Below are 13,288 nucleotides of genomic sequence, written 5' to 3' on the forward strand. Positions count from 1 at the left end.
GCAAGCAATTCTGAATCAGTTGACAGTTTGCCTTATTACTTCTTTAAGCATAATCCCTGCTAGCCACATCCACTTCTTTTAGGATGGTGAGATGTGTTCCACACTGGGCATGTGTACTCAGCAGCAGAGTAGCACAGCACAAGGGCAGATGTCTTCACTGTGTCTGGTTGTGATCCCCAGGTTGTACCAGTCAGCTTTCGTATGATATTGTTTCTAGCACCCACTTTTTGCTTGATGTTCAGGCAGTGCTTCTTGTAGGTCAGAGCATGGTCCAGAGTGACTCCCAGGTATTTGGGTGCGCTGCAATGCTCCCGTGGGATTCCTTTCCAGGTAATCCTCAGAGCTCGGGATGCTTGTCAGTGGATGTGGCTCTTAATGAGACATGCCACATTATCACGGGGTGTCTGCGCCCTACACCACTGGAGAAATTACACTCCTTAGCTGGTATTGCACCACCTGACATCCGCCGGGAAGTAGCAGCCAATAGTGAAAGGACCAAGGCAGAGACATCTCCAGCTCATCCCCTGTTTGGGTATCAGCCAGCACGTCAACGACTTAAATCTAGAAATAGCTTTCTAAGATCTACAGAGACACTCACTGGAACACCTCAGCAAGCGAGAGTCCAAAAGTGGCAGGCTCAAACCCAGAACCTCAACCAATGGCTGATACCAAATGAGAGACTCCCCCCTGGGCACACAGAAGACTGGGCGACTTGGAAGGCGCTGAACAGACTGCGCTCTGGCACCTCGAGATGAAGAGCCAACCTTCAGAAATGGGGCTACAAGGTGGAATCCACGACATGCGAGTGTGGAGAAGAGCAAACCACTGACCACCTGCTGCAATGCAACCTGAACCCTGCCACATGCACCATGGAGGACCTTCTTGCGGCAACACCAGAAGCACTCCAAGTGGCCAGATACTGGTCAAAGGACATTTAATAAACTACCAAACTCACTAATTTTGTATTTTGTCTGTTTGTTTGCTTTGTTCTGTTAGAAATGTAATATAATTGACTGGTTGCCCTGACACGACAAATAAATAAATAAATAAATAAATAATCCCTGCTTACTTGGGTCTCTTTGCAGGGTCGGAAGGTATATTTTTGCAGGAGGATCACGACAGCCACTTTTAGGACCAGCAGAGCAAAGCGCATCCCGATGCAGTTCCTGGGACCTGCTCCGAAAGGCAGGTAGACGTATGGGTTTTGGGTTTCCTTGTTCTCTTTGCTGAACCTGTTTGCACAGCAACGGAGAGAAAGGCGTGAATGAAGCATCTCTTCCAGAAGATGCTGGGAGGCAGGAAGGAAGAAACACCTTTGATCCTTCGCTGCGGGAGGAGACTGGCGAACCCAGCTGGTGTTTGTGGCCCCTGGCAAGGCACGCTTTGATCCTTCTCTAATGGGGACTTGCCTGAGTCAAGGAGGCCCTCAAGAGTCATTAGTTGCGGAAGGAATTGATTTAGGTCGAATGAATGATCTGAGGCCAGACCCAAAGGGTATGTTCTTTAGAGAAATAAATATAGCTGGAAATCACAAGCACAGCCCAAGGTGGAATGATTAACCAACATCATTCTTCTGGGAGATAAAGGTTTGAGTGTTGGATCATGACTTTGGAAACCAGGAGTTGGCTCCTCGCTCAACCAAGGAAACCCGCTGAGCAAAGTCACTCTCTCTCAGCCCTGGAAAACTCTATGATAGGTATGTCTCACCTCACTGCCATAGATGCAGGCGAAATGTCAGGAGCGAATGCCTCTAGAACATGACCATATAGCCCAAAAAACCCTACAACAACCCAGTGATTCCAGCCATGAAAGCCTTCGACAACATATGTCTTAAGGTTGCCATACGTCAGAAATAACTTGAGGGTGCATAGCAATAATAGCTTACCCTTTCCCTTTCAAAAAGAAAACAAGAGAAAATAATCTTAATGCTTTCTTAGTATAACACAAGTTTCTGAAACACTGCCTGAATTTAAATGTGATAGATCAGCGTTTCTCAGTCTGGGGGTCAGGACCCCGGGGGAGGGTCATGGAGGTGTCAGAAAGGTCATCAAAGACCATCAGAAAACACAGTATTTTCTGTTGGTCATGGGGGTTCTGTGTGGGAAGTTTGTCCCAATTCTATCATTGGTGGGGTACAGAATGCTCTTTGATTGTAGGTGAACTATAAATCCCAGCAACTACAACTCCCAAATGTCAAAGTTTATTTTCCCCAAACTCCACCAGTGTTCACATTTGGGCATATTGGGTATTTGTGCCAAGTTTGGTCCAGATCTATCATTGGTAGAGGCCATAGTGCTCTCTGGATGAAGGTGAACTACATCTCCAAAACTCAAGGTCAATGCCCACCAACCCCTTCCAATATTTTCTGTTGGTCATGGGAGTTCTGTGTGCCAAGTCTGGTTCAATTCCATCATTGGTGAAGTTCAAAATGCTCTTTCATTGTAGGTGAACTAGAAATCCCAGCAACTTCAACTCCCAAATGACAAAATCAATCCCCCCCAACTCCATCACTATTCAGATTTGGGTGTGTTGGGTATTTGTGCCAAATTTAATCCAAATTCCATTCTACCATCAAACCTTCTATCAGATAGACGTGTAAAAGAGACGGCTTTAAAACCCTTAATTAAGTTGCCTCTCATCACCAATTCTAAGGTTTTTATTCTTGGGACTCATGCTTCATGCCCAGATCGCCCTGGACAATGTTGAGGAGACCCAAGCGCCTTCAAACCGCTCCTTTGGCATCAAAAGGAAGACTCTGTGCCTTCAACATAGGCCATTGGACTGGGGGTTGTATTTGTTTTGACCTTCACAGCCATTGAGAAAAGAGGGAACAGGAAAAGCTTCTTAGCTGCGAAATCTCCTTGGACCCAAGACAACCAGAGACTGTAATGTATATTTCCTTTGTCCAGGGCGATCTGGGCATGAAGCATGAGTCCCAAGAATAAAAACCTAGAATTGGTGATGAGAGGCAACTTAATTAAGGGTTTTAAAGCCAAGTCTCTTTTACACGTCTATCTGAAACTTTGAAACTTCCAGCTTATTGCCTTAAAGGGATAACTCTTTGTGAACAATAAAACCTATTTTGAGTTATCTACAGTGTTTTGGTTCTTGGGAGTTCCAGTTCTTTAAAGGAAGGCATGAAGCAATCCCCTGGGGGAAAGAGTTTCACTAAGAGTTATAGCCCCCAGGCGTGACGGCATAATCCTGCATATCAGATATTTACATGACAATTCATAACAGTAGCAAAATTACAGTTATGAAGTAGCAAGGAAAATAATTTTATGGTTGTGGGTCCCCACAATGAGGAATTGTATTAAAGGTTCCTGGCATTAGGAAGGCTGAGAACCACTCGTGATAGATGGATGATACATGGATCGATAGATCAATAGCTCGATAGATCAACAGATGAATGAATAATGAGAAGGAGGGCATGACAAACACAAGAGAGGGCATCCCAATATGATCAAGAAAGAGTTTGGCTTCAAGACCATCAATGGTCAGGTGTAATCAAAACAAAAGGAAGTGGAAAGTCTCAATATTTCCAGAAACATTTTTCCTTCCTTTCATAAACCTGCTTCCTCTCTCTCTTTTTTCCATGATGGCTGATCATTGGCTACTCAGCTTCTTCTGGCAGCCTACCTCTCTGGTCTGAATTCTTCTGGTTCTGGCCAATATTCTGGGTCACGATGCAGGGCAAAAGTGGGGATCACGATGACGGTTCCTTTCGGGATGGTCACTCCATTGATTTCCACCGTGTCTTTGCACTCTCTTTCAACCCGGCCTCCGACGGGGTAGAGCCGGAGGGTTTCATTGACCACCATGTCAAGATACTCCATCTGATGGAACGCATCGTAGGTGGGAGTCGCCTAGGAATTAGAAAAAGCACCAAATACATAGAAATATTATCATAGAAAATCTAGATCCTGATATGTGTTGGAACCCTGTGTTCTCAACACAGAGAAACCACATCCTATCTATAAATGTGCCTGTATGCTGAATTAATACAAGATGTTTATGAGTAAATAAGGTATGTTACTTCTAAAAGAAGACTTTGTTGAAGCCCCCCTGAGTCCCCCCTCTGGGTGAGAAGGCCAGGATACAAATATGCAAAATAAATACATAAATAAATGTGTCTCTGAGTGTGTTCTGTCACACGCTGAGCCTGTAAAGAATTGCCTTTAAAATAGGACGTGCAACTTGAGCCCAGCAGGAAGCCAGGGGGCCCTGAAGAGAAGCTCTCAAGGATTTTCCACCACAAATGGTCTTTAGATGGCTTGTGAAGTATAACAAAGTCCTTTATTAATGAACAATCAAACAGAAACTTTCCTTGTCTTCAGTAAAGTTAAACAAATGCTTCCAGACTTTTATGCAACTGGTGGCTTCCTAATCTTGTCCACGAAGGACAGGCAATTATCTTCAATAACTGTTTCTTTACTTTAAAGGAAAATCCCCTTTTTAACTTCTCCCAGGCTGACTGTAATCTAAGCCTTACTGATGTGGGCTCCGCTACCGGGTCGAACTGTGTCTCGAGCACCGAGTGGACCTACCAGTAAAGCCAGTAGATTCTCCAGCTGGAGTTCTTTAGTCTTCCAAACTATTTACCCTCCAAAATTCCTCAAAGCTTTAGGGCTGTTTCCCTGGAAATCTTTGGAGATCTTTGGATGCTCTTAAGACTGTTCTCCCCCGGAAAGTCTTAAGGGTTGAAGCTTTTGTACAGGAGAAGCTTGTACACGTCCTCTACATTAACTTTCTTTACTGAGACTAACTAAAAATGGCTTCCTTCCCTTCCCTATTGCCCTGAACATCGTTAAGTGGAACCAAAACTTAACGATGATGGACAGGTGACTTGCCCTATGACTGCAACCAAAGGAAGCCACCTTTCTGCAGAATCCCTGAAACCTTGGACTGCAAGGAAACATTTAATACAAAGCAAATAAAGCTGGAGCTCCTGGTACAGCCGTACCAGCACAGAGTGCATGTTTTTAAACTAAGAGTTTTCCAGAGATAGTATATCTTTTGGGCAACTGCAATTTCAACTTCAAAGAAACATTTTTAAAACCCTGCTAGCTAAGTATGTGTATATATATATATATATATATATATATATATATATATTGTGTAATAGCATGTCTTTGACCCTGCCAGTTCAAAGACATGGTTTATCAGTTTAGCAGCTGAGTTACCTGTGTGCCATTACATGAATGCTTGTGAACATCATTTGTTCAAAAGGTTGACTCCTAACAATGCCTAACATGTCTTTCCTTGACTAGTGGTTTTCAAAAGCTGGCCTCCAGGTGTTCATGGAGATTCACATTTGCCAAAAGGATATGCCATCATTTTTCCTTTACAAAAAGGTTATGAATGCCATTTCCCCCCAAAATATTCCACAAAAAGCACTTTTTTCATCATTGTAGCTGTTTGATAGAAGGGATTGAATGAGGGGAGCAAAACCCACTTCCTTTATAGTACTACAAATTCCATCCTTTAGCTTTCCAGGTCTCAACAAAAACATAAAAGAGTGCCTTTCTCACACTTGGTAGCATTTATTTTGCACTGATGACAACCAGTGTGTTTCTGGTATATTATTATTATTATTATTATTATTATTATTATTATTATTTAATTATTACCATCTGGCAGACAGTACAGGGTGACACAGGCAAGGACAAACAGACTGAGAGATAGCTTCTATCCTAAAGCTGTAACTATATTGAACTCAATAGTTTCGCATTGACGTGGCACTGGGAGCTGTGCGATGGTGGTTGAGGTGTGGAGGGATGGGTGTGTTTTTTTGTGGTGTGTGCTGGGGAAAGCATTTGATTTCGTCACGCAATAGCACAATGAGGGTGTGTTGTTCTGTGGTGTGTGCAGGAGAAAGCATTTAATTTCATTGTGCAATAGGACAATGACAATAAACTTAAACTAACAAAATGAAGTTCAACAGTGACAAATGCAAGAGACTCTACTTTGGCAGGAAAAACGAAATGCAAAGATATAGAATGGGGGATGACTGGCTCGAGAGCAGTACGTGTGAAAAAGGTCCTGGAGTCCTCGTGGACAGCAAGTTAAACATGAGCCAACAATGTGATGTGGCGGCAAAAAAAGCCAATGGGATTTTGGCCTGCATTAATAGGAGCATAGTGTCTAGATCTAGGGAAGTAATGCTCCCCATGCTCTATTCTGCTTTGGTTAGACCACACCTGGAATTTTGTGTCCAATTCTGGGCACCGCAATTGAAGAGAGATATTGACAAGCTGGAATGTGTCCAGAGGATCAAGGGTCTGGAGAACAAGCCCTATGAGGAGCGGCTTAAGGAGCTCGGCATGTTTAGCCTGAAGAAGAGAAGGCTGAGAGGAGATATGATAGCCATGTATAAATATGTGAGAGGAAGCCACAGAGAGGAGGGAGCAAGTTTGTTTTCTGCTTCCTTGGAGACTAGGATGCAAGAGAACAATGGCTTCAAACTACAAGAGAGGAGATTCCATCTGAACATGAGGAAGAACTTCCTGACTGTGAGAGCCGTTCAGCAGTGGAACTCTTTTCCCTGGAGTGTGGTGGAGGCTCCTTCTTTGGAAGCTTTCAAACAGAGGCTGGGTGGCCATCTGTCAGGGGTGATTTGAATGCTTCCTGGCAGGGGGTTGGACTGGATGGCCCAGGAGGTCTCTTCCATCTCTTTGATTCTATGATTCTATGAACTTATTCTATTCAATTCAATTCAAACCACCCAGAGATATCACCACCCTGCTTTCAAAATTACCTCCCTAGCCACAAGGACTAGATACATTTTTCAGAAATCCACTTGAAAAACTTCCATATGTCACAGACCACTGGATTCATATTTGGTCCATGGAGACGTTTACCTGGTTGGGAAGAGTGGCATCAATCTCCTCCTGAAGTTTCTGCTGGACATCAGGGTTGGTGGCCAGGAGGTAAGACAGGAAGCTAAGGGCAGTGCTGGTAGTCTCGTAACCGGCAAAAATAAAGACTATGGCCTGTGTCAAAATCTCTTTGTCAGTTAGAGCTGGAAATAGACGAGGAAGGAAAACACAACAGTAAATCAGGTCTGTGGAGAAGCAGCCAGTAATAATCAGGGTGGGATTAACTGTAACATGGTGTATACTGCAAGTATAAATCTCAAAATCACTTTTGGCCCACGCTGCGGTGGAATTCATCTTTGGGATGAGAGTGCCTTTAAAAGGTCTTTTTCGATGACAAAGAGCAGCCCCCAGATTTCCAGCCGAAGGGAGAGAGAAAACATCTGAAACTGGGGCCCGGCAATGGAGTTGTTTTTCAGATTTTTTTGAGAATGTGGCAAAGTTACACCAGATCTTGAAAATGTCACATATTCTTGAACTACAACTCCATTGTTTAGCTGGCATGGCTACCCACTGGCCTAGGGGATTCTGCTGATTTCAGTATGCAAAGTACCAAAGACTTCTAACTGTGCTGAGACACAAAAGAGACATGCACAAGAAGTGGAAAAAGGGAGAAATCACCAAAGAAGAACTCAAACAAATAGCCAACACCTGTAGGGAAAAGGTCCGCAAGGCTAAAGCAAAAAACGAGCTCAGACTTGCCAGGGACATTAAAAACAATAAAAAGGGCTTCTGTTCTTATGTCAGGAAGAACTTCCTGACTGTGAGAGCCATTCAGCAGTGGAACTCTCTGCCCCGGAGTGTGGTGGAGGCTCCTTCTTTGGAAGCTTTTAAACAGAGGCTGGATGGCCATCTGTCAGGGGTGGTTTGAATGCAATATTCCTGCTTCTTGGCAGGGGGTTGGACTAGATGGCCCATGAGGTCTCTTCCAACTCTTTGATTCTATGATTCTATGATTCTATGATTCTAGGACAGGAAAATGTGGATAATACTGATCCCAATTAGATTGCATGACTGTTATTTACAGCATTTATATTCCCCCCCTTCTCACCCTGAAGGGGACTCAGGGCGGATCACAGAATATAGGTAAGGTAAAGGTTTTCCCCTGACATTAAGTCCAGTCGTGTCCAACTCTGGGGTGTGGTGCTCATCTCCATTTCTAAGCTGAAGAGCCGGCATAGTCCCTAGACACCTCCAAGGTCATGTGGCTGGCATGACTGCATGGAGTGCCGTTACCTTCCCGCTGGAGCGGTACCTATTGATCTACTCACATTTGCATGTTTTTGAGCTGCTAGGTTGGCAGGAGCTGGGGCTAATAGCAGAAGCTCACGCCACTCCCCGGATTCGAACCTGCGACCTTTTGGTCTACAAGCTCAGCAGCTCAGCGCTTTAACCCACTGTGATATATCACACAACATATACATGGCAAATTCGATGCCTTAAAACAGACAGGACAGACAACAGATAGAGGTATATGTCGGCCTTTTCCCCAACTTCGGTGTCTTGGAGGTCATGCTCGATTCCAGCCACAGGGGGTGCTATTGCTCCCATCCTCTATGACGAAGAGCCCTTGATCACAGACTTCCCTTTTTCTTTGATCACCAGCATTTTCTGGTATTTCCTTTTATGGTGCTGTAAAATATCTCCCCGCTTAAGCGGTGCCTAAAATCTCCATTCACAGCTCACAGCTGTTTTCAAACTGCTTAGGTGGACAGTAAGCTGGGCTGAAGGTTGGGTGCTCACCTCAACCCGGGCTTTGAACTGCCAGCCTTTCAGTTACTGTGATCTATTGCTGCAGCTATGATCTATTGCTAACCAGCTGTGCTAAACCCCTGCTAGGCATTACCATAATGGGTCTATAATACCTCTAGAGAAGTATTATCCCCTAGAAATTTGCTTGGTCCTCCAGGGCAACCTCTGGTGAAAGCAAACCATAAAATCACATGGAGAACCTACACAAACGCCAGGCAGGACATATTTTGACAGATTCACATAGGTGAAACCACAGTCTACTGTCCTGCAAATACAAGATCTGTATGGTATTTACCTTTGTACATATTTGTTTCTTCAGGAACGCTGCCTGAAATTTGGGAGTCCACCATTAGTTGCAAGAAGTCAACTCTGTTCTGCAATGGAAAAATGTCACATAGGATGATAATAGGTAGAGGATAATGGCAAAATGTAGGCTCCATTCATCCCAAGGAAGTGTCCCAGAATTGCTACAGGGAACCTATGGTGGTCCTCTGATCTCCAGAGCAAGGGGAAGAAAGCTCAGTGTGAGAGCACCATCTTGAAAGTACCTATTCTGCCACCTGCATTTGTCATGGTGCTTGTGCTTTGAATTTCATACATTGTGCAACTGTGGATGTTGCTAAAGCTGCTGTGCTAAGTGACACTACCAGCATCTGCCCCTCATGTGTGTGACGGCGCAAGTGGCACCACCTATGTGTAGAACTGTTAGTTGCAAGATTTAAACTGTTGTATCGTGCTTAATCCTGCCTTTTTACCCTGCTTATGTATAAGTTTGAAAGAGCTGGGGTGGTGACGGCTGACAGGGAGCTCTGGCGTGGGCTGGTCCATGAGGTCACGAAGAGTCGGAGACGACTGTATGAATGAACAAAAACAATGTATAAGTTGGATTGATTGGTTACTTATAGCTGTCAATCAGTACTGTTTGGCTCCACCTCTTCCTGCAGGAAGGGAGTGCTTCCTTTCTTTTCATTCTGCCATCAGAGTTTCTACTAGATGGACGTGAGTAAGAGACTTGACTCTAAAAGACCCTGATTTAAATTACCTCTCAGCACCAGTTCTGAGGTTTTTTACCCTTGAGACTTGTGCGTCATGTTCAGACCAACCTGAACGACGTTGGAAGTCTCAAGTGCCTTCAAACCGGTTCTTTTGGCACCAGAGGAAGATCCTGAGTCTTCAAACATAGACCATCTGAACTGGGGTTGTGGTTTGCTCCAGCAATCACAGCCATTGAGGAAAGAGGAAACTTGGAAAGGCTTCTCAGCTTCAAACACCTTGGAACCAGGACTAACTGAGACTGTAACCTATGTTTTCCTTCACCCCTCTGAAGTTTCCAGCTCATTGCTTTAAAGAAATAACTCTTTGTGATCAATAAAACTTATTTTGAGTTATTTACAGTGTTTTGGTTTTTGAGAGTTCCAGTTTCCTATAGGAGGGCAAGAAGCCATCCCCTGGGGAAAGATGCCACGTCCATCCCTCCTTCATTAAGAGTTATAGCCCCCAGGCGCGAAGGCACAATGTGAGTGACACCTCAAGTGGTTGTCCATAGATCTCTGGTTATGACTTTGGGACGGTCACGTCCCGTCCACCCTGCACCCACAGAACCAAAAGAGACCCCAGAAACTAGTCTAACTCACCTTGTGATCATTCTTTTGCCGGTCCTTCTTGACTTTTTTGAGAACATCAATGAAGAAGGTTGTGAACGACGATGGTGCCACCATGTTGAAGTTTAGTCTCTCTAAAAGTGGCCTGAGGAATGGGAAAATAACTGGGAAAGGAGATGAAAGGGGTCGTTTGGGAGATGCCATAAAACTGTGATACAGTAACTCAGGGGCACTTCATACTACGCAGTTATTCCACTTTGACAACCACCTGTTTTACAAAATCTTGGAGTTCATCATCTGAGGAGCTCTCAACTTCAAGCCAGTTACAGTGCTCACAATGTAGACACAACATAAAACATTAGAAACATTTCACACACTTTTTCCTGCTGTAATATCAGCCTATTAATTCAACTTTTACTTCAGCTGCAACTGTGCATGTTGGACAAACAGCATTGTGCCACCCAACATCTCATAAATGAAAGCCAAGCAACTTCAGAGTGTGACCAAGTTGGCAAAAGGTATTAGTGAGGAAGAACACACAAGTTAGAAGAGGCTGAAGCAGTCTGCTTTTGCCTGAGTCTATTGGGAACAGCAAGATTCTGCTCCTCTTCTCTGGCTTAGTTGAGCACAATCTGATTTTGCACTTTGAAGTTAGATTGTGGCAGCCAAAAAAGACAGCAGAGGACAAAGGGGTCCAATGGGAGGAGGAAAAATATAAATTTCTTCAAGTTGAAAAAGTAGGGGAAGAGACAATTAATCAGGGTGGTCTCTGCAAATTTGGGCTATCAGAGAATATGAAGCCCATATTCCTTCATCCCTCACCACTCACAGTAAAACGAACAGAGACCAAAACTTTGAATGAGTACCACAAACTGTGTACTGTCTGCCCTGGTACTTCAAATCTCTCAAAGAAGGAGATGAAGGAGGGGAAAGAGAGGAGAAGAAGGAGATGAAATGAAAAGGGCATGGAGGAGGACATGATGGAGATAGAGATGGAGGCAATGGAAATGATGGAGGTGGAAATGGAAATAGAGATGGAAATGGAGAAGATGGAGATGATGGAAATGACGGAGATGGAGACAGAGTCGGTGGTGGACATGGAGAAGGAGATGATGGAGATGGAGATGGGAATGGAAACGGGGATGGAGATGGAAATGGAAATGGAGACAAAGACAGTGATGGAGATAGAGACGTGGATGGAGATGGAGATGGAAATTAAGGAGATGGGGATGGAGATGGAAATGGAGAAGATGGAGATGATGGAAATGATGTTGATGGAGACAAAGACAGAGACAGTGATGGAGATGGAGATGATGGAGACATGGATGGAGATGATGCAGATGGAAATTTTGGAGATGGGGATGGAGATGATGCAAATGATGGAGACAAAGACAGAGTGGAGACCATGAACATTATGAAGACAGAGATGGAGATGGGATGGAGATGATAGAGATGACGGAGATGGAGATAGAAACTATGGAGATGGAGAGGAAAAGTAGGAAAAGGATGAGGGGAAGAAGAAGTAGAGGAAAGAAGAAGTATAAGTAAGTAAGTAAGTAAGGAAGGAAGGAAGGAAGGAAGGAAAGTAGGTCAAAATACAGAGGCCTCCTACCAACGAGGAGAATCACCGGATCAAAAGTGTCGAACTTCAAAAACGTTTTAATATGCTTGACAAAAGGATCATTGGGGTTGTTAATGGAGTCCACGTTGATGCTGAATGAGGTGCTGGTGGTCACATCCATACTGTAGCCTCCAAAGAAGCTGGGAAAGAGAAGAAGAAAAGACAAATTCATCTAAATGTGACAGGATACCATTTATTTTATTTATTTGTCATGTCAGGGCAACCAGTCAATTATATTACATTTCTAACAGAACAAAGCAAGCAAACAGACAAAATACAAAATTTGTGATTTGGTAGTTGATTAAATGTCCTTTGACCAGTATCTGGCCACTTGGAGTGCTTCTGGTGTTGCTGCAAGAAGGTCCTCCATGGTGCATGTGGCAGGGCTCAGGTTGCATTGTAGCAGGTGGTCAGTGGTTTGCTCTACTCCACACTCGCATGTTGAGGATTCCACCCTGTAGCCCCATTTCTGAAGGTTGGCTCCACATCTTGTGGTGCCAGAGCGCAGTCTGTTCAGCGCCTTCCAAGTCGCCCAGTCCTCTGTGTGCCCAGGGGGGAGTCTCTCATTTGGTATCAGCCATTGGTTGAGGTTCTGGGTTTGAGCCTGCCACTTTTGGACTCTCGCTTGCTGAGGTGTTCCAGCGAGTGTCTCTGTAGATCTTAGAAAACTATTTCTAGATTTAAGTCATTGACGTGCTGGCTGATACCCAAACAGGGGATGAGCTGGAGATGTCTCTGCCTTGGTCCTTTCACTATTGGCTGCTACTTCCCGGCGGATGTCAGGTGGTGCAATACCGGCTAAGCAGTGTAATTTCTCCAGTGGTGTAGGGCGCAGACACCCCGTGATAATGCGGCATGTCTCATTAAGAGCCACATCCACTGTTTTAATATGGTAAGATGTGTTCCACACTGGGCATGCATACTCAGCAGCAGAGTAGCACAGCGCAAGGGCAGATGTCTTCACTGTATCTGGTTGTGATCCCCAGGTTGTGCCAGTCAGGATACAGGATACCATGGCATGCAGGGACCTTCCCAAGACACGCTTCCACAACAACAAGTACTGTATATCTCAGTTCCTCCTGACACAATCAACTTAGGCTTCTTCTACACTGCTCTATATCCCAGGATCTGATCTCAGACTATCTGCTTATCCCAGATTATATGGCAGTGGAGACTCGTATAATCCAGTTTGAATCAGATTTAGGGCAGTGTAGATCCAGCCTTAATCTGCATCTTTTGGAGACTCTCGTGATGGAGACTTTTTGTGCTGTGGAAAAGCTCAAACAGGCAGTAAAAAGATTCAAATTAATCCTCTATATTTATCTGACATGTCTGCAGCCTGTATGGCATTTCATTAGAGAACAGTAAATTTATTTAAAGAATGACATTTAAAAACCCATTACAACTAATTGTAAAAAATCATGCGCCATTAAACTTGG

At 44.2% G+C, this 13,288-nt stretch overlaps 1 protein-coding gene across 1 annotated transcript in view; it reads right to left on the minus strand.

Annotated features, from left to right (window-relative positions):
- LOC137098000 (cytochrome P450 3A9-like) overlaps nt 1-13,288 on the minus strand; it is a 33,620-nt gene that overhangs the window by 1,831 nt on the left and 18,501 nt on the right. The window contains exons 7-12 of the mRNA XM_067473642.1: nt 11,841-11,989; nt 10,262-10,392; nt 8,923-9,001; nt 6,861-7,021; nt 3,640-3,866; nt 1,070-1,232 (exon numbers count right to left, since the gene is read on the minus strand). Coding sequence (XP_067329743.1) covers nt 1,070-1,232; nt 3,640-3,866; nt 6,861-7,021; nt 8,923-9,001; nt 10,262-10,392; nt 11,841-11,989 — 910 coding nt within the window. The remainder of the gene's footprint in view (nt 1-1,069; nt 1,233-3,639; nt 3,867-6,860; nt 7,022-8,922; nt 9,002-10,261; nt 10,393-11,840; nt 11,990-13,288) is intronic.

The sequence above is a fragment of the Anolis sagrei genome, chromosome X, assembly GCF_037176765.1.
Source record: "Anolis sagrei isolate rAnoSag1 chromosome X, rAnoSag1.mat, whole genome shotgun sequence".
NCBI classification, from domain to species: domain Eukaryota; kingdom Metazoa; phylum Chordata; class Lepidosauria; order Squamata; family Dactyloidae; genus Anolis; species Anolis sagrei.